This window comes from Heloderma suspectum, chromosome 2, assembly GCF_057233095.1.
Source record: "Heloderma suspectum isolate Gila_16-S chromosome 2, 16-S_ref, whole genome shotgun sequence".
In the NCBI taxonomy this organism is placed as follows: domain Eukaryota; kingdom Metazoa; phylum Chordata; class Lepidosauria; order Squamata; family Helodermatidae; genus Heloderma; species Heloderma suspectum.
Window position 1 is genome coordinate 193,108,331 of NC_139459.1, and position 24,014 is coordinate 193,132,344.

At 46.9% G+C, this 24,014-nt stretch overlaps 1 protein-coding gene across 8 annotated transcripts in view; it reads left to right on the forward strand.

Moving 5' to 3' along the window:
* The window catches only part of RBMS2 (RNA binding motif single stranded interacting protein 2), a 72,069-nt gene that overhangs the window by 21,004 nt on the left and 27,051 nt on the right, over nt 1-24,014 (forward strand). For all 8 annotated transcript variants that reach the window (XM_084837129.1, XM_084837127.1, XM_084837124.1 and 5 more), the window contains one exon: nt 18,886-19,073. In XM_084837129.1, coding sequence (XP_084693255.1) covers nt 18,886-19,073 — 188 coding nt within the window. The remainder of the gene's footprint in view (nt 1-18,885; nt 19,074-24,014) is intronic.

The following is a 24,014-nucleotide window of genomic DNA, read 5'->3' on the forward strand; positions in this document are numbered from 1 at the left end:
TTCCTTTGGAAGCATCTGGTCCTGCGCACTGTAATGAAGAAGAGGTTGGAACTGGGATATTTGTCTAACGCAGTCTGGTTTTATTTTCCCCACATGAAAGTAAAAATAGCCCAACTAGGTCAAAAGGTCCTACTGGGGAAAGACCTCTCTGTGCCCGAGGCCTCGGAGAGATGCTGCCAGATGGAGACAGCAATTCTGGGTTGGGTGGACCAAGGATCTGACTCGCTAGGAGGCAGCTTTATGAGATGTTTGTTTCCAACATAGTCCCCGTTTGCTGACAGGCGCAGGAGCAATGTTTGTGAGGGTTATTTTCTCTTGCATGGGGTCATGCTTTGGACTCGGTCATGATTTAACCCAAAACTTCTGAAGAGCGAACAACCAGCCCATCCAAAAGAGCAGTGACAGCCACTGTTTGGAGAGTGGAATACATCAAACATCCTGGAGTGGTGGCGGTGGCGGTGGCGGTGGCGGTGGTGGGGGGAGGCATGAAAGAGGTAGTAAATTGATTCATGACTCTAAGGGGACACCAGAACCGAAAGTTTACTGCAGCCTTCCCCAACCTGATACCCTCCAGATGTTTTGGACATCAACTCCCATGGATTTTCATGGTGTCCTCTTCGTGCTAAATAGCCCGTTCCTGATATTAACGTAGCAGTTACTGCACTAAATATCCTTCCCCAACCTGGTGCTCTCCAGATGTTCTGGACTACCACTGTTAGCATTCCTGACCATTGGCCCTGCTGGTTGGGGCTCATGAGAGTTGACATCCGAAACATCTGGATGGAACCAGGTTGGGAAAGGCTGCAGTAAACTTTCTGTTCCGGTGTCACCTTAGCGACATGGATCAGTTTAAGGGGCAGAGCACCTTTTAAGGGCAGAGCTTATTCTTTGCATGTATGAGCTGTAGAGTTGATCCTTAGTCTATCCACTTGAGGACATTCATGCAAATCTCAATACCAGCTGTGCACCAGTGTGCTATTTACCCATATGTGGTGCGCTGCATATAGGGTGGGCAGCGATGCACACTGCAGATAGCTATAATTTGTGAGAGCTCCCAGGGGGATACTGGTTTCATGCCTTATCATTCCTGGTATCGAAGGCATACCCCATGACCTTGCTTGCCTCTTGGAACAGGGTATAGTGAAATCACCGAGAAGAGATTTCTGCATTTAAGGCTGCAAAAGCCCTGTGTCCAACTGCTCTAGAGATGCTTTCAGACTCGCTTCCAGTAAGGAGTGACAGTGTGGGCTGAGCAGAGTGTTGGTCTGAGTCAGCAAAAGGTAGCTAGCTCATCAGCTCTTTCTTATATTCCACTAAGCCTCTTCCTCCCCTTCATGGATCGCTGCCTTGTTGTGGCGAAGGGGCTTGCGTAACTCAGTGAAGCCATAAGCTATGCCGTGCAGGGCCACCCAAGACGGACAGGTCATGGTAGAGAGTTCTGACAAAATGTGGTCCACTGGGGAAGGAAATGGCAACCCACTCCAGTATTCTTGCCAAGAAAACCCCATGGAACGTATCACAAGGCTAAAAGATATGACGCCAGAAGATGAGCCCCTCAGGTCGGAAGGTGTGCAATATACTACTGGGGAAGAGCAGAGGGTATTTCCAAGTAGCGCCAGAAAGAGTGAAGCGGCTGGGCCAAAGCCGAAAGGATACTCAGCTGTGGATGTGTTTGGTGGTGAAAAGAAAGTCCGAAGCTGTAAAGAACAATATTGTTTAGGAACCTGGAATGTCAGATCAATGAATCAAGGTAAGCTAGAGGTGGTCAAACATGAGATGGCAAGATTGAACATTGACATCTTGGGAATCAGCGAACTAAAATGGACAGGCATGGGCGAATTTAATTCAGGTGACCATCATATCTACTACTGTGGGCAAGAATCCCTTAGAAGAAATGGAGTAGCACTCATAGTCAACAAAAGGGTGGGAAAAGCAGTACCGGGGTACAATCTTAAAAACGATAGAATGATCTCAGTACGAATCCAAGGCAAACCATTCAACATCACAGTAATTCAAGTCTATGCCCCAACCACTGATGCCGAAGAAGCTGAGGTTGATCGGTTCTATGAAGACCTACAACACCTTCTAGAACTAACACCAAAAAAAGATGTCCTCTTCATCATAGGGGATTGGAATGCTAAAGTAGGAAGTCAAGAAATCACCGGGATAACAGGCAGGCATGGCCTTGGTGTACAAAATGAAGCAGGACAAAAGCTAATAGAGTTTTGCCAAGAGAACACGCTGATCATAGCAAACACTCTTTTCCAACAGCACAAGAGGCGACTCTACACATGGACATCACCAGATGGTCAATATCGAAATCAGATTGATTATGTCCTTTGCAGCCAAAGATGGAGAAGCTCTATACAGTCAGTCAAAACAAGACCTGGAGCTGACTGTGGCTCAGATCATGAGCTCCTTGTTGCAAAATTTCAGCTTAAATTGAAGAACGTAGGGAAAACCACTAAACCATTCAGGTATGACCTCAATCATATCCCTTATGAATATACAGTGGAGGTGAGGAATAGATTTCAGGGATTAGACCTGATAGACAGAGTGCCTGAGGAACTATGGACGGAGGTCCGTAACATTGTTCAGGAGGCAGCAACGAAATCCATCCCAAAGAAAAAGAAATGCAAGAAAGCCAAGTGGCTGTCTGATGAGGCTTTACAAGTAGCTGACGAAAGAAGGGAAGCGAAAAGCAAGGGAGAAAGGGGAAGATATATCCAACTGAATGCAGAGTTCCAGAGAATAGCAAGGAGAGACAAGAAGGCCTTCTTAAATGAACAATGCAAAGAAATCAAGGAAAACAACAGAATGGGAAAGACTAGAGATCTCTTCAAGAAAATTGGAGATCTCAAGGGAACGTTTTGTGCAAAAATGGGCATGATAAAGGACAAAGAAGGCAGGGACCTAACAAAAGCAGTTGAGATTAAGAAGAGGTGGCAAGAATACACAGAAGAACTATACAGGAAAGATCTGAATGTCCCTGATAGCCATGATAGTGCTGTCACTGAACTTGAGCCGGACATCCTCGAGAGTGAAGTCAAGTGGGCCTTAGGAAGCATTAGTAACAACAAAGCTAGCGGATATGACAGTCTTCCAGCTGAGCTATTTAAAATCCTAAAAGATGATGCTGTTAAAGTGCTGCATTCAATATGCCAACAAATTTGGAACACTCAACAATGGCCGCAAGACTGGAAAAGGTCAGTTTACATTCCAATTCCAAAGAAGGGCAAGGCCAAAGAGTGTTCAAACTACCGCACAATTGCGCTCATTTCACATGCCAGCAAGGTGATGCTCAAAATCCTACAAGCTAGGCTTCAGCAGTATGCGAACCGAGAACTACCGGAAGTACAAGCTGGGTTTCGAAAAGGCAGAAGAACTAGAGATCAAATCGCCAATGTTCGCTGGATCATGGAGAAAGCAAGAGAATTCCAGAAAAACGTCTATTTCTCCTTCATTGACTACTCTAAAGCCTTTGATTGTGTGGATGACAACAAACTGTGGCAAATTCTTAAAGAGATGGGAGTACCAGACCACCTTACCTGTCTCCTGAGAAACCTGTACGAGGGTCAAGAAGCAACAGTAAGAACCAGACATGGAACAACCGAGTGGTTCAAAATTGGGAAAGGAGTACGACAAGGCTGCATATTGTCACCCTGCTTATTTAACTTATATGCAGAGTACATCATGAGAAACGCCGGGTTGGATGAATCACAGGTCGGAATTAAGATTGCTGGGAGAATTATCAACAACCTCCGATATGCAGACGATACCACCCTAATGGCAGAAAGCGAAGAGGATCTAAAGAGCCTCTTGTTGAGGGTGAAAGAGGAGAGTGCAAAAGCTGGTTTGAAACTCAACATTAACAAAACTAAGATCATGGCATCTGGCCCCATCACTTCCTGGCATATAGAAGGGGAAGAAATGGAAGCAGTGACAGATTTTACTTTCTTGGGCTCCAAGATCACCGCAGACGGTGACTGTAGCCATGAAATTAAAAGACGCTTGCTCCTTGGGAGGAAAGCTATGGCAAACCTAGACAGCATAGTAAGAAGCAGAGACATCACCTTGCCGACAAAGGTCCGTCTAATCAAAGCTATGGTTTTCCCAGTAGTAATGTATGGCTGTGAGAGCTGGACTATAAGGAAGGCTGAGCGCCGAAGAATTGATGCTTTCGAACTGTGGTGCTGGAGAAGACTCTTACGAGTCCCCTGGACTGCAAGGAGGTCAAATCAGTCAATCCTAGAGGAAATCAACCCTGAGTGCTCATTGGAAGGACAGATACTGAAGCTGAAGCTCCAATATTTTGGCCACCTAATGCGAAGAGAAAACTCTCTGGGAAAGACCCTGATGCTGGGAAAGACTGAAGGCAAAAGGAGAAGGGGACGACAGAGGATGAGATGGCTAGCTAGCATCACCGATGCAATGAATATGAACTTGAGCACACTCCGGGAGAGAGTGCAGGACAGGAAGGCCTGGCGTGCTATGGTCCATGGGGTCACAAAGAGTTGGACACGACTGAACAACTGAACAACAACAAAGCCTCTTCCTGGTTAAATGCACTCTTCCGAAGGTGCTTGCTCCAAACAATTCATTCTCAGTGTTTTTGCAGATTTTTTAAAGTCAGAGAAATTGATTTGGAATTTGGCAGTTTTGCAGAACCTTGGCCATTTTGGCAGAAGATGCCCAAGGCTGCTGAATGTTATATGCATCAGGACCCAACAGCTGCTACCAGCTGGTGAAAGGAAGAAGAAAAGAAACCAACCTAAAATGAAGCAGGCATTAGGACCTGGTAGCTGCCTCAGAGGCTCTGGCAGCCTTTGTGGCTAGGCCTGAGCTGAAAGCAGCAGCAGCAGGTTGTGAATCACTTCCTCCTTGTACTGCCAACACCCCCTGCCGCAAGGTCTGCCCTTTTTTTACCTCTAGTGCCTCTTAAAGCCCCAGCATGTTTTCTCAAGCTGCCCATCCTTCTTCTCTTCCAGTAAGCTCTGCCAAAAACAGCTCCAAATCTACACTAAATAATTGAGCAAATTTGTATATACTTTTCAGGGCTTTTCCAGGCAATATAGCAGCCTTCCTCAACCCAGTCCCCTCTGCATGTGTTGGACTCCAGCTCCCATCATTCCCAGCCAGCAGGGGAATATATACTTCTTTAAACAACAAACAGTCAGGTATTGTGCAGAATCTTGGCATCTCTCATTGAGAAAATGCTTCCATTTTTTCTAACCATCTTCTCACTGCTCAAAGTTCGGTATTTTGTTACTGGGGTAATGATGCTCACAGACACGCACGTGCGCGCACACACACTCATGCCCACACTTCGATTATGCTAGTGTAGGTAAATATTTTATTGGTTCAACTATAACAATACAAAGAAATCACACTCAGTAAAACAATAACAATGGCAGACTACAATAACAAATTAAAATGTGTCACTGGCTCAGTGCACGCAGCACTACCTTCTGGGAAGATCTTTTGTTCCTTTGCGGCTGCAACTGCAAAAGCAGCCACCTTCCTAGCAAACAAACTTGTTGCCCTTAAGCAGGAAACATCAAGCAGGAACATCTTTGCAACTGCCCAGAAACGAATTCTTGCAAGCACCAGAGCTGGCAACACTTTCTTCAATTGCTCTAGGCATGAGTGGTATGTGGAATGTAGGTTTTGTGGGCACACTGTTGGATAGTTCTGATGACATCACTGGTGGTGAATGACATGTTTCTCACTGTCTCCTCCTGCCGCCCCGCCCCCCTGTGACATTTTGTGGATTATTTTCTTAAACTACCACTGAAGTGTGGGAGTGCTCATGTACCTATCCATAGAGTTTGAACTCGGTCAAGAATACCTTTGCCTCCTTCTGCTCAGAAATGCGGGGAATCCTTTTCTTTCTGTCCATTTAGCCCACCTTTGTGTTTTGTTAACTCAAAGGTTCTCCTGTACTGCACTGAAGTGCGCATTCTGCAGAGCATTATCTCCTACACAATACAATATTTTCCATGCATGTAATGCTGAAGCTGTCTTCATAAGTGATGGGGAAATTATACAATAATAATACCCCGATATGGCTGCCGTCCCAGTCCAACCATTTCCCTGCAACTTCCGACTCGATGGCTGCAGCCAGCGCTGGAAATGAAGTGCCCTTGTTTGAGCCCATGGCTGTGATCAAGATGCCAGGTAGGGATCAAGATCATTAATGTAATTCAGTCAGAGCACCTCTGTTCACAGCTGGCCTCTAATGCACCTGTAAATCCACCCTCAAACCCATTTTCATAAACCAGATGTGTTTTAAACCACGTTAAGCCACATTTACACATGCCTGACAGTGTTTCAGGAGAGGCCCAAAGGTGCCTTTAGCATCACTTGTGGTAATGGCCTCACTCCAGATTTCATTAGTAAGTCAATCCCACTGTATGCATATCTCCAAATGCACCTTTACCCGCTTATTATGTTTGACGACTTATTTTCTCACTGTGGGTTCAGTCTGCTGAGAACATCTCAGTTTCCCCCTTAGTTTAGAAAATGGGTAACCTCGTTGTTTGGAAAGCATATTGGTTGCAATCCTGCAGGTTTCATAGAATTTCCAGACAGGTCATTGGAAACACCAGAAGTTGCCTTTTACTGAGTCGGAGCCTTGGTCCATCTAGCCCAATATTGTCAACACTGACTGGCAGCAGCGGCTCTCCAGGGATTCAGGCAGGATTCTTTCCTAGCCCTACCTGAAGATGTCAGGGATTGAACCTGGGACTTTCTGCATGCAAAGCTGCCACTGAACCACAGCCCCTTTCCCTCACCTCCCTGATTCAGAGTCCAAGTAGGCAGGCAGAACTGGAGGACAAGGCTGGGAGGTTCACAAAGAGGTTCACCTTGTAACCTGGCTATCAGAGCTGAGTCCCATCCTTGGGCTGATTGGCTGCCCCCCCTTGTGTAGCATATGTGGGGTGCTTCCAGATAAGTCTTTTATTGCCCCATTGTCCTGCTCCTGCCTCATTCGTGGAATTTTATGGGGTGGTGGTGTCCAGACAGCGTCTTCCACTTGTAACCCTCCTGTGTTTTCCTGCCGCTGTTTCTGTTCTTTTTCTTACAATGGAAAATCTATTAAGAAAGAAAAGACCTCTCCATCTGGAAGCACTGCTAGCTTCCTGCTTGGCACGGTGGGGCAGGCAACAAGACTGATGAGGGGATGGATAGCTACTTTGTCCCATGCTGCACTGTGAGATTTAAATGACGAGTCCAGTTTCTGCATTGAAAGATCGCAACCCTGTACAACCATGCAGAGCACACATGGAGATGGACACTTCGGGCAGTAGTACCTTTGCCTTCTGCTGCTCTAGGGAATTATTTCTCAGCTGTCATCACTTGTGGTTAAAGCAGAAACCCATAAACTTAACATTAAAACAGGGAGACTCATAGCCTTAATTTTTTAAACTTTTTTTTGGGTCTGTCCTATCAGACAGAGAAATGCTTGCAGATGTGACCAACAGTCTTAAAAGTTTGCAAGTTGGAGGGCAAAGAACAAGAGGTCAGATTACAGCTGTGTGATCTCATGGATTTTTACGCCAGTCATGTAATTTTGGAGACATGAGCACCAGCTTACCACTCTCACCTGTTGCAAGCGAGGGCCAATGTTCCTGACTGCACTTCTTTTTATTGTGCATGTCAGAGGGCCCGTTTGTCACAAGCAGGAAGCTGTCAGAACTAGGTGGAAAAGCAATAGCCACCAGCTGACAATAGTGGGAATCAGCCTTGGATTCCTCCCCACCCACCACCCCTGTTTCCACCCTTTTAAAGGCTGGAACTTCACTGGAAAAGTGGTGGAGCTGTATAAACAATTGGTGTGGGGTTAGGCTGGCAAGGCATCCACAGAGATCAGACAGGTGCAACCTATGACCCGCCAAGTCAAGCAAAGCTAATGGCCATCTATGGCAGCCTACCAAGGGCTTGATAAAACTGCCTGGGGCTGCAAAAGCAGGGAGGAGGCTGGCAGAACACAATTCCTGGCTGCAGGGCTGTACCTGGCTCAGTGGGTCTTAATAAATAACAATCCTGGAGAATGGGATTATGGTTGGGGCGGGAATGAGTGCCAAGATGTTAAAGAACAATAACACCCTTCTTGTGCTATTTGGGGAAGTTTTCAGAAGAGGAGGGAAGCAAAAAGGACACCTACTCTGTTTCAGACTCTCTAGAAACCACCCAACCCCTTGCTTTATAGCAATAAAAGCACTCGGGTTCCAGTTCCTAACTAGCCCTGTACCAGAACTTTTTAGCCCTTGATAGCAGGGACACTTCTGTTAGGGGCTGGGGATACATTGCAACATTTTGTTACGGGCTGCCACTTGCACCAACTAAGAGCATCATTTCCTTGGCTCCTTTGCCTTGCTTCTAATGCTAGCTACTTATGCAGAGTTCACTTCAGCAATGCATTTCACTCCACCCATAGCGGAACTATGAAAGGGTTGGATTTGGTATCAGCTGTTTTCAGAAGACTTGGCCCTTGGGGAGCTCAATGGTGATTAGACTGAGAGCATAGCAACATTTATGCGCCTCAGACATGCTGGTAATCAACAAGATAAAACGATGTGATACATACTTGCCAATTTCCCAAAAGTTTTCAGAAGAGGGGGAAAGCGAAAAGGACACTTACTCCGTTTCTGACTCTCTAGAAACCTCCCCCACCCCTTGCTTTATAGCAATAAAGCACTCGTGTTCCAGTTCACAACTAGCTCTGAGTAAGGTAGCTTATGGCTTCTCCCTCCACCTGGAAGACCCCTCCCCACGGTGCTTTCTTCTCAAAGTGTACCCCAGAACGATAGGGCAAGTATTTCATGCATTCATTTTAATCACCTTCCTAAATGTGTGTTAAAAGTAAACACTGTTGCATTAGTAAACACTATTTTAATTTTGAACAGTACAAGCATTTTTCTGGTGTTCTGGTCTACTTGTTAGCACTAATCTATCTGCAACTGACCTCTTGCAAAGCTTAGGTTTGCAGAGGAGCTGGCACCTTGCATAGAGTTTTGGCTTGAACCTCCAGGCCCGCCCCTGCATCGCTTTTCTTGTGTGTTGTAGCTGGCAGCAAAATTGTTTAGAAAGGGAAGTTTGTATAACCAAACTGCCAGAAGATGAGGAGACACACTTGGAAACTACAGATAAGACTCAAAAGTGGTACGGAGAGTAGATCCGTCCTAATGCCTATACTCTGTGGTTCAGATAAATAGTGTTGGCAGGCTTGTTGAATAAACACCTCTGCTTTCTGGCCTGCTTGGACATGTTAAGAGATGTAGCAACCATTTCCCATCATTCCTAACTCGGAATGCCCACTTGAGTAAGAGTAGAATCCTGTTTGATTCTAGCAAAACTCTAGCAGAACAGGCAGACAGCCCTTGGGAGTTTAGAGCTCAGAGGGGTCCAGCGGCCAAAAAAGAGCCAGAACCAGACAGATTCCAGCAGCAAGTGAAGATGGGTCACATAGACCAGGAAGCAACTTGTCTGTCATAGCAACCTGTCCATCTTTTGGAGTCTAAAACCTATGTCGATGTAATGATAGAGCCCTAGGAGTTCTAAGGCTGGAATCCTGGTCCCCCTTATGTGGGAGAAAGCCTCAGTGAAATCACTGGGACTTTCTTCAGAGTAAGCATGTTTAGGGTTACACTGTGAAGCTGTTTTAGTTTGCAGTGTTAGTTTGTATGCTTTATTTTATTATTTCCTATTCTTTAAATTGTATTTTTTCTTCCTACTTTGCTAGCTGCTATTGGAACATACATTTATTTCGAAAGTGTGGGATATAAATTATTTAAGTAAATAAGGGTGCAATCCTATGCATATTTAGACAGAGAAAAGGCCTACGACTCCCAGCATGCCCCAGCCTGCATTGCTGGCTGGGGCATGCTGGGAGTTGTAGGCCTTTTCTCTGTCTAAACATACATAGGACTGCACCCTAAATTAATTAAATTTAAATTCTGCATCAAGGAGGACATCTAGATTTCATGGGCAGAAAATAACAGGGCATATTATCCTCCTTAGATGTCTAGGTCTGTTTATTTCAGGGTTTCTAAGCTTTTAGTCCAAAGAGAGATGGCAGTAGGTGGTGATAGAACCATGCATGCCCCATTCTCATGAAGTGGGCCTGGAATCAGCCAGGGCGGAACATGAAGTTTTAACAAGCCTTTCCTGGCCACGCTTGATGTGACAACAGCGATGTGTGAATGCAGCGCAATTTCCTTTAAACTTTTGCAGATAGCAGCCTGGTCAGGGGAGTGGGGTGATATCTGGGTTTGGACTTGGACCAGGGTGTGGGCTTCCTCCCTCTGCCATTTTCCCAATGAGAACAGGACCCTGCCTCAAAGCTGCTATGTGCTTCATTAGGAAAAAAACATGTGTGCACACACACTTTTCCTAATGGGACAGAGTAGTTTGGTGGAGGGGTTTGAATTTCATCAGGAAAACAGCACAGGGGGTCCGGCTGTGGTTCTGGACTGGATTGCCCCCCACCCCCCAGCTGCTGTTTGCAAACACTTAAAGCATGGGTGGGCAACCTGTGGCCCCCCTGTTTTGGCCTACACCTCCCATCATCCCTCACCATTGGCTAGGGCTGATGGGAGTTGTAGGTCAAAACATCTGGAAGGCCACAAGTTGCCCTCCCCACCCCACCCCACGACATAAAGAGAATGGAGATGCATTCATTTATCTCCATTGTCACATCTAGTTTGGCTCTAAAACACTAAGGCTGAAGACAAACCCAATACGCAAAGGCCCTATTTGCATGTAATGGTGGTAAACTGTGGGTTAATTAACCCACAATTTGCTAGTGGGTGTTGCTGCCATTTTGAATGTGCAACTTCTGATCAGTGGGTCGTTTAACCCATGATGAACCCATAGTGACTGGGTTCGCACATCATGGAATAACCTCTGATCGGGGCAATTGAATGTTGCATATTCAAAATGGTGATAGCATGCAACCCTGGCAAATTTTGAGTTCGTTCGTTCGTTCGTTCATTCGTTCGTTCATTCATTCATTCATTCATTACGTTTCTCTACTGCCCAATAGCCAAAGCTCAATTAACCCACGAATTGCCACTGTTACATGCAAACTGGGTTAAAGAGTCATGGAGGCTTCCTCCCAGCTTTGCAATTGAACAGACAGGCATACCAGCAAATTGAATGGCGGCTCAGCTGTCAGTCTTGCCCCTCCCATCCAACCGTCAGCCAGGATTCTGATCCTGGACTCTTCCACTCATCTGCTACCACTGCTGCTGCCTCCTTCTCTTCACTGCAGCCTTTCCTCCCTTACTTTGGGGACCCTGCCAAAGTGAGAAGGTTTCAGACCAGAGGGGAGGGGAGGGGAGGGGAGGGTAGCGAGCTTGATCCTCTTTCTTCTCATAGAACTCCAAAGCGAGGGATGGAGGGATGCAATACCCTCCCATTTTAGGCACCTGCACAAAACAAGAGGGCCATTTCTGTAGGATGTTTTGCTAACTCTTCCTTGCTGAAGGAGGCGAAGGCAACAGAAGTGGTGGCCAGACAAATCTGGGACAGGCAGGTTCATGGGGGCAGGGCTGGGGAAAGGTAGCTGTGCTATCTATCTATTTATTTATTTATTACATTTCTATATTGCCCCTTAGCCAAAGCTCTCTGGACAGTTTACAAAAGCTTGCATTTAGTTTGATAGTCTACATCTATGTCAGTGCAATTATGAAGCTGGGAGGAATGTGAACTGCACCTAAGGAACTTGTTTGGACTTCTTCTTTCAGTCTAAAAGGGTGCTGCCTCACAGGCTTCTATGAGGCGGAGAATTCCATGACAAGGGGGCCATCGCTGAGAAAGCCCTGCAGCTTCTCACCCTCATTCTGACCTGAGATGGCAATAGAATTAGAGTGCGGCTTTCTTTATGTACCAGAGCAAACGGAGAGAGTCCTCTAAGAGCTGCCATCGCTTGAAGTATCTCACTCAATGCTGGGCCTTCACTTGATCAGCTAGAATGATGATTCCTTTACATCTCAATAGGCTTATTCCCTTTTTGTAAGGAAAATCTAGTTGAACGAATAGGGAAAAATGTCTTAAGTGGGCTATGGAACACATTCCCAAAGGAGAGTATGTCACTGGGAGCTTCTGTAACTTTTAAAAATTCCCTGTTGTCTTTGTCCTAAAAGTCTTTGACATGTTATGCTTAGATGACAAGTCCATTGGGCATAGACCCTGAATATAAATGGTTCTTAACTATCCTGAAGCCTGGGTATAGGGTGGGCTATGAGTCTAAACTTTAGACTCTAAAGAAGCAAACAGTATAAGCATGGGAAGGGGCTGCACCAGATATGTGACTAGTCTCAATGGGGTTTGCATCTGTGTCCCCCTGCCCCTTTCATGTTGACTCTCCCAGATCTCTCTAGTTAAGCAGCGTATAGCCTAATCTCTTAGTAGCCACTCATTCTTCTGCCCTAGAAAATTGCTGACTGGATTAGTCTAGGAGGCTAAAGCAGTGATATGTTGGTAGGTTTGTCCAGGCTCTGTAGGGATATTGCCCATGACAAGTACCCTATTTATCCAGTGCGCAAAACAGCAGTGAACATATTACAGATGGCTTTGACGTTAACAGCAGGAGACTTTTGTATCAAAGCTGGCCTCTTGCACGGTGCTGCCCACCTCCTGAATTTCCAGTCCAAGGGTAGGGGGATGCTGTGCCCGTGGGGCTTGCCAGCAGCTCTTTTGGGGGAGTGGTAGTGAAGGCTTGGCCCTCATTCCTCACAACGGCTCTCCAGTAGAACTAGGTGTGGGCTGCGGTTGGTGCATATGTAACATGGCTCTAGCGTTTCCCAGAACCTACAATCTTGTGGGTTTTGATTTCTGTCAGCATATCTTCACATTTGTGTTCTCAGAGATGCTCCTTGTATATGAGGTGAAAATACAAACTGGTATAAACTCAGCCTGGTAAAAAAATGCAAGTGAAGACATATTAGGCAGGAAACAATGGTTTCATCTCCTAATTGACAATGGTTAAGCCTCAGTGTTTATGTTTCATATAGCCTAAATTGGCCTCAGATCAGCAAGCTACAGGGCTGCCTGCAGAAGAATCTCATTCTGTTTTAATGCAGTAACCTATCTGGAAAAGGAATAAAAATAAAATAAAATAAAATAAAATGGCAGCTGAGCAGTATATGGGAGTGTTTCCCAAATTACTGTATGGAGGCATGCTTTTTTTCTGAATAACATAAAAATGAGAACACAAAGGTGAAGATATGCTGATAGAAATCAAAACCCATAAGATTGTAGGTTCTATGATTCCATCCCCAACCCCACGCTGGAACCTGCTTGCTGTGTTTCTCTGTGAATGTTCTGGGTGTGCTTCCTTACTGGAAGGAGGCAAGCTTGCAGCAGTAATGTATGCAAGGACGCAACAGGCAGTCTCTTCTATGGATGGGTAATCTGAGTAGTAAATCACGCATAGATACAGCAAACAGCCTCCTCTGTGGGTGGGTAGTTTGTGCTCACAGGAGTCTTTAAGTACTGCATTTATTTTTCATGGCTCACTAGCATCCTCAGCACTCAGTTTGGGAATTACTGGAATATATAGTCCATATTCACCTGCCATCTCTGAGTGACATCTTTATGCATCGTTGCTGAAACCAACAACAAACAACTAACTCCTAAACAACCCAGAGTTTCTGGGTTCGGACATAATGATAACAACCCAGGGATGGGGCGTTCCTGTGTTGTTTAGGAAAGCAGAAGTGGCTGGGCGGGTGGGAAGCAGCTTGCTCACTTACTCTGGGCATGCTCACAAAAACCCCATGGTTTGTTTGATTGTGTGAACCAGGTCAGAGTAGCTTCCAGCAGGTCTGCAATATAGTCCACTGTTAAAATCACAGGTCAGAGGTTAGCTGAGGCTGGTTTGGATTCCCAGCAAGAGATCCCTCATAAAAAGCACCCCTCAGGTTGCGATAATGTTCTTAAATTGACCCTCAGATTTCCTCCCAGGCCAGTCAGTGCTCAGTTTCATGCAGAAGCCTCCATTGGCCTGCATGCAGATGGGTTATATAGTAAAACAAACATTTTTCACACACACACAAACTTAAGATCCTAGTTAGAAAGACCAGGGACTCGTGTCTTTGCTGCTACCTTTGTTGTGGTGGTTGTTGTTGTTTTTAATGGGGAGGTTAGATACTTGCTGACCAGCTCACAGGTACAGAAAAATCTTGGATTTCTCCATTATTTCCTATGAGAAGCTCTGATAGTTTTTTTTAAAAAGCTTTGTTGAAACCGGAAATTCAAGGGAGGCATCTCTCTGAATTAGCCCCTGCCCCATCTCCTTGAGGTAGGCAGAACCTTCTGGGTCAGTGAGTACAGCTTTGAGCAGGTCCTGTGGAAGAACCAGGAGGCAGACCCTAGTGATCTATGGTGGGATGGGGTGCAGCTAAGTCTTTTTTTTAACTGGTCATGGGGGCAGTGCAAAACCAGACTATTTAGCTAAAAGGATTTTTTTTCCTGATCCATTGGTAACCCTTAATGTAGGACCTGACCCTGCAAACTGAGTAAAGGTGATCAAAATGAATTGCCCTCTGTGGCTACCAAGCGTAGGACAAGACAAAGTGAGCTGGAAATGCACAGAGCTCTGGATGTGTTGATACGAAGTAATCTACTCTAGGTGGGCAATGTAAGCAGGTGGGCAGTGTAAGCAATATATTAGATGGCCTCTGGTGGCCTATGGAAGCTTAATATACAATACTATTATTTTTGTGAAATTCTAAACCAATGAGGGTGTTTGTGGCAGGGGTGGGGGGAAATAGTAGGCCTGTTCTGTTCTCTGGTCTCTGTTATGCTACATTGTAAAGTCCTTGGGGCAGGGACCTAAGCTCTTGTTTTCTGTAAGGAGCCATTCACATTGGTGGTGCAATATGATGATGATGATAGCTCAGAATTTGTTGGTTTCCTTTATTCTTAGATTCTGAAACATGTTAAATATTTTGAGTTGCCAACCAGTTGCTTTGGGGAAAACTTTCCATTTCTGTGTGTCAGAGGGGAATTTTCAGTCACTTGATATACAGAATCAGTGGATGGTAGGACAGAAATACTGATACTCCTGAAATGGTCAAATTTAATTTGAAACCATGGGGAGGATGACAGTTTCCCCCTTGCCCTTACCTAAACTGCACCACTGCATTGGGTCCAGAAAAGAGCAATTTCATAGTATGAATGCCTGAAACGCATGGTTTGTTCTTGGGTTACAACTCGGGGTTGTTTCTTCCTTAACAACACAGAATTCCAGGTTCACACATCACAGAGAACAACCCAGGGACGAGGTGTCCCTGGGTTGTTTAGCAAGGTGAGCAGTGGGGTTGGCTCCCGACTGCTCACAAACAACCCACAGTTAACAAACCATGGGTTGTTTAATCGTCCGAACTAGGCCAGTAGGTGATGTGTTGTTCTGGCAGATTCTGAATATCTAAATATATTACTCTCAGCCAAACAGCATGGATACTGAGGGCACAGTCCAATGAAGGCTACCACCAAACAGAAATCTACTGATTTCACAGTTGCCCACCTTGTCTCTAAGCACATAGTTCTGTATTTTAAAAAAACATGTCGAAAAGTGTTGGATTATGCTTCTAAATTGGATAAAGCATCTATTTAGTTGCAAACCAAATGCATTGCATTTGTTGTGGTAATAAATTACTACGTGCCCTTGTTTATTAAATATATAAATTGTACATTGGGAAAATTCATTGAAGTAAATTATTTAAATCAATCTTTTTTCTTGGTGATTTTTAAATCATGGTTTCAAGTGTGGATTTCAATCACTTTTGATTTAAAGGAATCCACCCTGCATGATAGTTGCAGTGCAAACAGTACAGAAGTACTTTACTGCTTTATTTACTCAATAAAATACTTTATTGAGTAAATAACACTGGCTTGAAAAGTTTGGTGCAAGTGGGCCCTAATCCTAAGGGTGGTTAAGAGTTATAAAAATGTGTTTTCCCATCCTTTCAGGGGATGCGTCTGAGTGATGTGGGAGTTCTGATCCTTGCTAGTAGATTTATAGCCACATAATCAGGGTGTGGAAAGTATTATGGGTGAATTAAATGTGAGTGCAAAGGTGTGATCTTTTGCGCATACTGCTAGTGTGCAGAATATGAAGAGCCCTGTCTCTGGGTTTCCCCTCTACTCGGTCTCTGCTGCTTGTTCTTACTTTGAAGCCCCTTGCGTTCCCAGCTGTAGGCCTCTCTGGAGCTTTGAGCCAGGCGTGCTGAATAACACAGCAGTTTTGCAATACGAATACTCCACCCAGAATTGTCCCGTGGGCAGGGCAGACTCAGTGACTTCAGCAGCACTTTACAAATGAACGATGGCAATGGAGCATCTCGTGAACAGCCAAACACATGGGCATCTCGTCTAGTCCCCCTCCCCCCCAGGAGCAGAGAAATAACTTTGAAATGCTCCACAGTCCTGCATTTGAGACTCCCTTCCCCTTCTCCCTTCCTCTTGTAATCACAAGACCTCGAAAACTGCCCAAGGAATGGGACAGTGTTCTGAGATGCCACAGGAATCTTGGAAAAGAGGGTTGAGAGATCCTTGGACTAGAAAACAAGTTTGGAAAGGTAAAAGCTGTGATGATACTGGCTTATTCTCCACCCGAAAAAGATGAAATGAAACATGGAAAGATATGGATAAGGTTGCCAATATGTACGTTGGCCTCTGCTTCCGGACCTTTAACACCAGCTTGATCTAGAGGCATGATTAGCAGATGACAGTATGCTGTGAAAAGCATCCCTTGCTGATGTCTGCTGATCAAGCTGCTGCTAAAGGCGGAGGAGCATGCCAAGCCATGTTTTTTTCTGGCCAGCTGGCAATTCCAGATACGGAAATGGATTATTTTTGTTCATCACCTGTTTTTAATAAATTTTAATATGCTGTTTTAATCTTTAATCTTTTTTTTACTATTGTACTTCTTGGGTTTACCACTCCGGAATCTGTTAGGATGGGGAGTAGCATACAAATGCTGTAAGTAAGTAAGTAAGTAAATATCACCTGTCTTCAAGGGATTTTCCAAAAGAACCAACAATACCCCCATTTTATTCTAAAGTCATGAGGATATATTTTCACTCCAAACATATATTACTTTAATAGTCATGACGTTCCCCAAAGAAGCCTGGAAATTGTAGTTTGATGTGCTGAGATGTGGTGTAGTGCTTAGAGTGTTGGCCTAGGACTGTTGCAACCCAGGTTCAAATGCCCCCTCAGCTCCTTGTGTGACCTTGGGCCAGTATCTCTCAGCCTCACCTATCTCATAGGATTGTTGTGAGGATAAAATGGTGGAGGGAGGAGAACCATGTGAGCTGCCTTGAGCACCTCGGAAGAAAGTCGGGATATAAACAAAATAAATAAATAAATAAATATCCTTAATCCTCTTTCTTAGAACTACAATTTCTGGCGAGAGGGAAGGACTGTTAAATTCACTTGTATGAACTAACCCCAGTTTAGGGCCAGTAGCATGATAAAAAAATTTTAACTGGGGCTGGAGTGGTACTGCAGGGGAATACTTGACTTTTACACTAAGCTTTAGAAAAAGTCACCAATATGATGTGAGCAAGAGCGGAGGAGTTGTATTACTTGGCACTGCTGATGAACCTGGCATCATCCAGTATGTGCCTGTGATGCTCGGGCAACAGTATTCATATTGACGGCAATCACTAATAAGAATGGACATACTATCTAGAAGAATGACATTTCTGCAGCAACAAAATCGCTGTTTGGGTACTGAGAGGCATTTCCTGGGGGGAGGGCACCTGGCTCTTCCACCACATATGAGCAACATCCACATGTTCGTTGTGCCCAGGAAAGGATTGTCTAGACGGACCCTGAGATGAGAATGTTCTAACCAAATTGGCTTCTTGACTGGTGTGATTGTGACATCAATGGTGTCTTGACCAATGATGATGAGGCTGTTTTCTCTTCCTTTTGATGCTGTCTTCTCTGATGGTGGCAGTCTTGGGGGGCTTTTGTTACGTTCAGGGGTTACGATCCATCGGGAGGGTGGAACTTCTGATCATCCTGGATGAGGAAACCTCCTTACTTCTCCCCATCCGGGGGTTGAAGGCAATGGACCAGGGGCCACTTTGGGTCAGGAAGGGCGGTATGAGGGGATTCTAGCCCGAGAGGGGGAAGGGGCTTGAAACTCCTTTGAAGCAAACGTGGTCTAGGCCACCCTGATCTCACAAATCTATATTGGGTGTATTTTTAACCATGTATATTCCTCCAAGCCAAGGTGGAGGAAGAGGGGAAGCAGCGGTTGACCCTGGCATCTGTTCCCAAGGGCCTCCTTATCTGATGCTGTCCAAAAGTGCATGTATTACCTCAGAGAGCTTGTGCCAAAAGGAGACAAGGAGTCCTTCTGTCATCCTCCTACTCCCCCTCACCACAAGGCATCCTGCACGTGCATCTCACCATTGCGACTTGCTCCCTTATACCCACAGTGACTAGTGATCAAAGTCAGGAAGAACAGAAAGGAAGAGCTAAGTGGATGTGAAGTGGGCTCCACAGATGTATGCTTCCACCATGTGCTTGGGAGTCTTGTCCTACTAGTGGTCTTACTATATCACCCTGAGGGTGCAATCCTATGCATGTTTAGACAGATAAAGTCCTACAATTCCCAGCATACCCGAGCCAGCATGGCTGGCTGGGGCATGCTGAGAGTGGTAGGACTTTTTTCTGTCTAATCATCCATACGATTGCACCCTTAATCGTTTTGGCTCTTCCCCACAATGCACTGGGAGTTGCAGGACTTTTTTCTGTCTAAACATGCATAGGATTGCACCCTTAATCATTTTGGCTCTTCCCCCCAAGGCACTTGCCCTTGCCCAGTCCCTCATTTAGTTTTCTCTCCTTGCCATGCAGCCTTATGTCTCAGTGGCCCAGCAGATGGCACCCCCGAGTCCCAGCGGCAGCAGCAACAACAACAGCAGCAGCAGCAGCGGGCCAGGCGGTGGCGGCGGTGGCGGGGACCAGCTGAGCAAAACAAACTTGTATATCCGGGGCCTGCACCCGGGCACCACAGACCAGGACCTTGTCAAACTGTGCCAACCGTAAGTTACCTGGACAAAGAGACGCCATCTTGTAGTGAGAGTGAAAAGATGCAGTGGCCAATGAGACAATGCCGCCTTCCTCAACCCGGTGCCCTCCAGATGTGTTGGACTGCAGTGCTGACCATCCCCAGCCAGCATGGCCACTGGTCAAACGCATCTGGAGGGCACCAGGTTGGGAAAAACTGAGATGATGTTTTCATCTGCACACAGCCCTCTTTCCATGGCAAACAGCCCCTCCCCCAGTGAGAACCCCAGGATGCTTCATCACCCCCTTTAAGGTTGGGGTTTTCGGATGGTGCCAGAACTGTTAAGCCTCCGAAAATGTATTGCATCTAAAAGAAACATAGGCCATAAGCAGTTTTCAGGGCTTATCCCTATGCTATGGCCAGATGGCTACTGAATTAGATCCAGCAGGGTCTCATGGGCCAACAGGAAGAGATTTTAGGGCAGCCTTCCCCAACCTGGGGCCCTCTAAATGTATTGGACTGCAACTCCCCTCATCCCCAGCCAGCATGCTGGCCATGGGAATGATGGGAGTTGCAGTCCAGTGCATCTGGAAGGCACCAGGATGGAGAAGGCCATTTTAGGGGAAGCCACAAAAAGAGAGACCCAGTCAGAAATGACAGTCAACATCCTAATTGGGAACAGGGGTCACCTTGCAGCAGACTCTGGGCTTGGGGCCTGGGGATTGTCAGAAGGGGGTTCCACTATGGGAGGGAGATTGGCCAAATCAGTGAGAAAGCCTTAGCTGTAGTATTGGACCAGGGCAAGCCAATTCAGGTCAGGCTTGCTTACTGGTTGGAACAATTTGGAGGACTCTTGTTCTGCTACTGGCAGAACTCCTATCATCCTCCTATTGCCTGTTGGTCCTTCTGGCCTATTTCTCTCTCACTTCTTTTCACCGGGCCGCCCCCTCCCCCCACAACCTAGCTGGACCCAAGTCTGAGAGTGGATGGGGAGGCTGCGGCTGGCACCCTGCCTTCTGGCCCATGCAGGACACTCCATGGGGAGAGCCAGGGAAAGTGCAAGTTCCTCCCAACTCTTTGCATCTTTCTGATGAGTCTCGCTTCAGCTCTAGGATGGGGAGCTGGCAGCATAGAGTCTGAATCCAGACCTCCACTCCAGCTTTTACGGTCCACAGCGCAAAGGGGAGCACTTGCGTGTGTAAGAAGGTGGCCAGGTTCGGGATCCCCCCCGTCACTGTGGCATGAGCCTTATGAACACCCCTGGGCCCTTGTGAACATCTATTCCTATCACTATCATTGCTGCAAGGCAGGGGTGGGCAACCTGTGGCCCTCCAGATGTTTTGGCCCACAACTCCCATCAGCCCTAGCCAGCATAGCCGATGGTGAGGGATCATGGAAGTTGTAGGCCGAAACCTTTGGAGGGCCACAGGTGGCGCTTCCCTGCTCTGAGTGATGTCAGTAACCCAAACGACAGCTGCAGCCATGCCAGCCGCTGTGGCTGTTGGCTCAGCTGTTGCATTCGGGGCCTTGTGGGTTCCAGTAGCGCCCCTTCTCTCTCAGTCCTAATACAGCCTTCCCCAACCAGGTGCATTGAACTCCAGTTCCCACCATCTGCCAGCTGGCTGGGACACGATGAGAGTTGTAGTCCAACACATCCGGAGGGCACCAGGTTGAGGAAGGCTGGTCTAATACCCTTGGCCTGATTGGCACCCTTTTCCTGTGGCATCCCCCTAATCCTATCAATGACCCAGAGGGGTGATGTGAAGATGCCTGTACCGCAGGTGAGGAATCCTGTTGGAAAAATAACTCTTTTCAGGGTCGCTCGTGTGCTGCATGCACGCACATACTTCCTGCAGCCCTGTATTTACATAGAGACGTCTGCAGGTTTATGTTCCCTGCCATGGTTTGCCCTGCCCCACTTCTCCCGTCCTGGTGTGAAGGAGACTGAGCCAGGCTATATGGTGCTTGAAGCTTGGAGGCCAGGAGGGGCGGGTGGGCGGGCAAGCACGGGGGCTGTTCCTTGCTTACCTCAGCTCACCCCAGCCTGGAATGCTGGATCCGGCCCCAGAGCCGCACTTGACAAACACGCCTGCTCCAAAACCAGGAATCTGCTGGGGCTGAGCGGGAGGGGAGGGATCATGGGCGAGAGCTGCAAGCTGCTGTGAGCAGGGGGAGGAGGAGGGATGGGCCTGGAAGTTGCACATGATGCTGGCAGTGGCTGGGAGCTGGGGGTCCTGGGTCGCATTCCTGATTTTGCCCCTGTCTCACAGCATTTGCTGTGTCTCCGTTCCCACATCTGCAGAGCAGTAGCCCCCCCTTCTCCCCCCTCCCAGCCCCAGAGCCTGAGATCTCCTGGCCGCAACCACAGCATTCAGCATGATCCATCCCACTCTCTGAAACCCTGCAGCTGGACTCCCCTGAGTCCTGGCTGGGAGGCGCCAGAACTTGGCTGTTCTTGGCGCCGGTCGGATTTCCTGGGCTTGTTCTTCCCCGGGCAGGAAATCCTGCTTGGGGTGAGCAGGAAGCCTTGGGGGTGGGGTTGGAGGGCAGCTGGGATGGACTCTTGAAGGGTTCTGCGGTTGGGGGGAGGGAGGAGAGTCAGACTCAGCTGGCTGTTTTTAAAAGGCAAACTAGTTTTCAGTGGTTTGTGTTCACACGGGGTTTTTGAAATGGACGGAAGAGATTTAAGGGTAGAATCTTGTGCATCCTTGCTAGGGAGGGTGTTGAACTGCTGAACTCAGTAGAAATTACATCTGAGTAAGCATACAAAATATCGGGCTGTGCTCTCACTTTACGTGATAGTGCTTGGAAGGAATGTTTACCCTCTGGAGAAGGGGTTAAGGGGTACAAAACCCCTTGGGCCAGAAGAGGCAACCCTAGCAAACTAGCGTACTCCCGAGGCAATTTCTAACCATTCCAGGGCCTCTTTTATTTTTGCCTCAGAGCATGCTGAGGTGATGGATACCTATTTAAGACACCTTTAAGATTCTGAACTTCCACCTCCTCTCACCTCCCAATTTGAAATCCTGATGAGAAATTAGAAAAACAACAGCATGCCGCCCCCCCAACAAACGCCAAATTCTAAAGTTTCAATTATGCAAATTTGCATATCTTAATTACTTTGCATAATTTATTCTGCTTCTGCCAGCCCCAAGAGAGGAACAAGGAGCAATGCAGAACACTGAAGCCTTGCCAAATCTGGCTGCTGATATTTTTCTAAGCCAGCCTTCCCCAGCTTGGTACCCTCCAGATGTTTTGGACTTCAACTCCCATCAGCCCCAGCCAACATGGCTAATGATCAGGGATGCTGGGAGTTATGGTCCAAAACATCTGGAGGGCACCAGATTGAGGAAGGCTGCTCTAAACACTGCTTGCACATTTTGAAACGTTTCTCTCTGGTCCTGAGGATAAGGATCTTGTTCCTTCTCCTCCACTTTTTGGGGGGGCTGAACCTCCGATTATTTAATTCTTCACGAGGTATTACACTCCACCTGTGCACAATACAATCACAGGAATGCTGAATGCTTAGGGTTCGGATAATAGAGCTTCTGAGTGTGTGCGTGCGCGCGCATGTGTGTATATATCTGTCTGTCTGTCTTTCATTATTACATTTATATGCCACTTTTTTTCTTCTTGCAAGGAACCCAAGTGGCTCGCATGGTTCTCCTCTCTCTTTTATACTGGTCAATGGCATATAATTCCTGGTGAACACCTGTAACGTTTGAAGGGGAGCGCCATGTCTGTAAACATACTGAGACACACGTGGTTACGTGCTGGGGTGTTGTCAGTGCCTGTGGCTCCTTGGCACATGACAAGAATAAGCAGTAAGCCAGCAGCAAACTTGTTTGTCACATAACGTGGCAGCTGGCCTGTAGTCAGGGCTTTTGCTCTTGAACTAGGGCAGGGGTGTTGAACCTCTTTCAGCCTGGGGGTCGAATTACATTTCGGATAGTTCGGGGGGGGGGGGCATATTTCAGTGGTGGGTGTGGCTAAAGACAAAGGGGGCAGGGCCAAAGGGAAAAAGGGTATAGCCAAAAATACCAGGCTATTTTAGCTTAAAGTTCTTTCTGCCAGTCAATAAGCCTCAGGCGGGGCATTTCAACCCTCTTAGAATGGGGGAAAAACTGCACAAAAGCCAGGAAACCATCAAATAATTGGTAGCTGGGGGAAAGGGGGCAGGGACAGAGAAATAGGGCATGGCTGTCTGGGAAACCCCGGAGGGCTGGATTGGGACTGCAAGTGGGCCAGAGGTTCTGCACCCCTGAACTAAGGGTTGCCACCTTTTTTTCCTGGTAGGGCTCTTGTGCCTTCAACAGTTGCACAATAGGCCGAAATATGTAGGTAAAGCTCTTCCCAGTGTGGAGATGGGGCAAATCTTGCCTATGACATTTCTTTCTATTATTAAGGCTTCTGGAATAGGATGTAAGGCAGTGGGATGCAACCTTTTTGGCCCTTGTCATTTTTTTTCGGGCCTGAGGGCACATTTGTCCCATAGTCCTTTGGGCCCAGGCGCACTCGTTTTCAGGATTCCCTGTTTCCTAGACGCCCTTGCTCCCCGTCCTTCCTGCTCAGGGCTTCCTTTCCCCATTGCCTTCCTTCTCACCCCTGTTGTTCCACCACATGTACCCCACCACTGCTTCTGCCACCACTTCTGCCTCCCACTGTACTCATCTTAGCAGTGAAGAAGCAGGAAGTCGGCAGTTCAAGAGATCTGCCAACTTCCTGCTTCTGAGCTGCTGAGTGCAGTGGGAGGCAGAAGTGGTGGTGGTGGGGATGACAGTGGGGGTCTGGCAGATGCCCTTGGGGATTCTGGCAGGCGCGGTTGCTGACTCCTACTGGAGGGGGATCCAGGGGGCATGAGTTCCACTTAGGCCTGAGGCCTGGCACTTGACGTTTCAGAAATGTAACACTGTCTGAGGATATGTGTGTGTGTGTGTGTTTATATCCCTATCTAAGGGATTGCACATACCTTAAT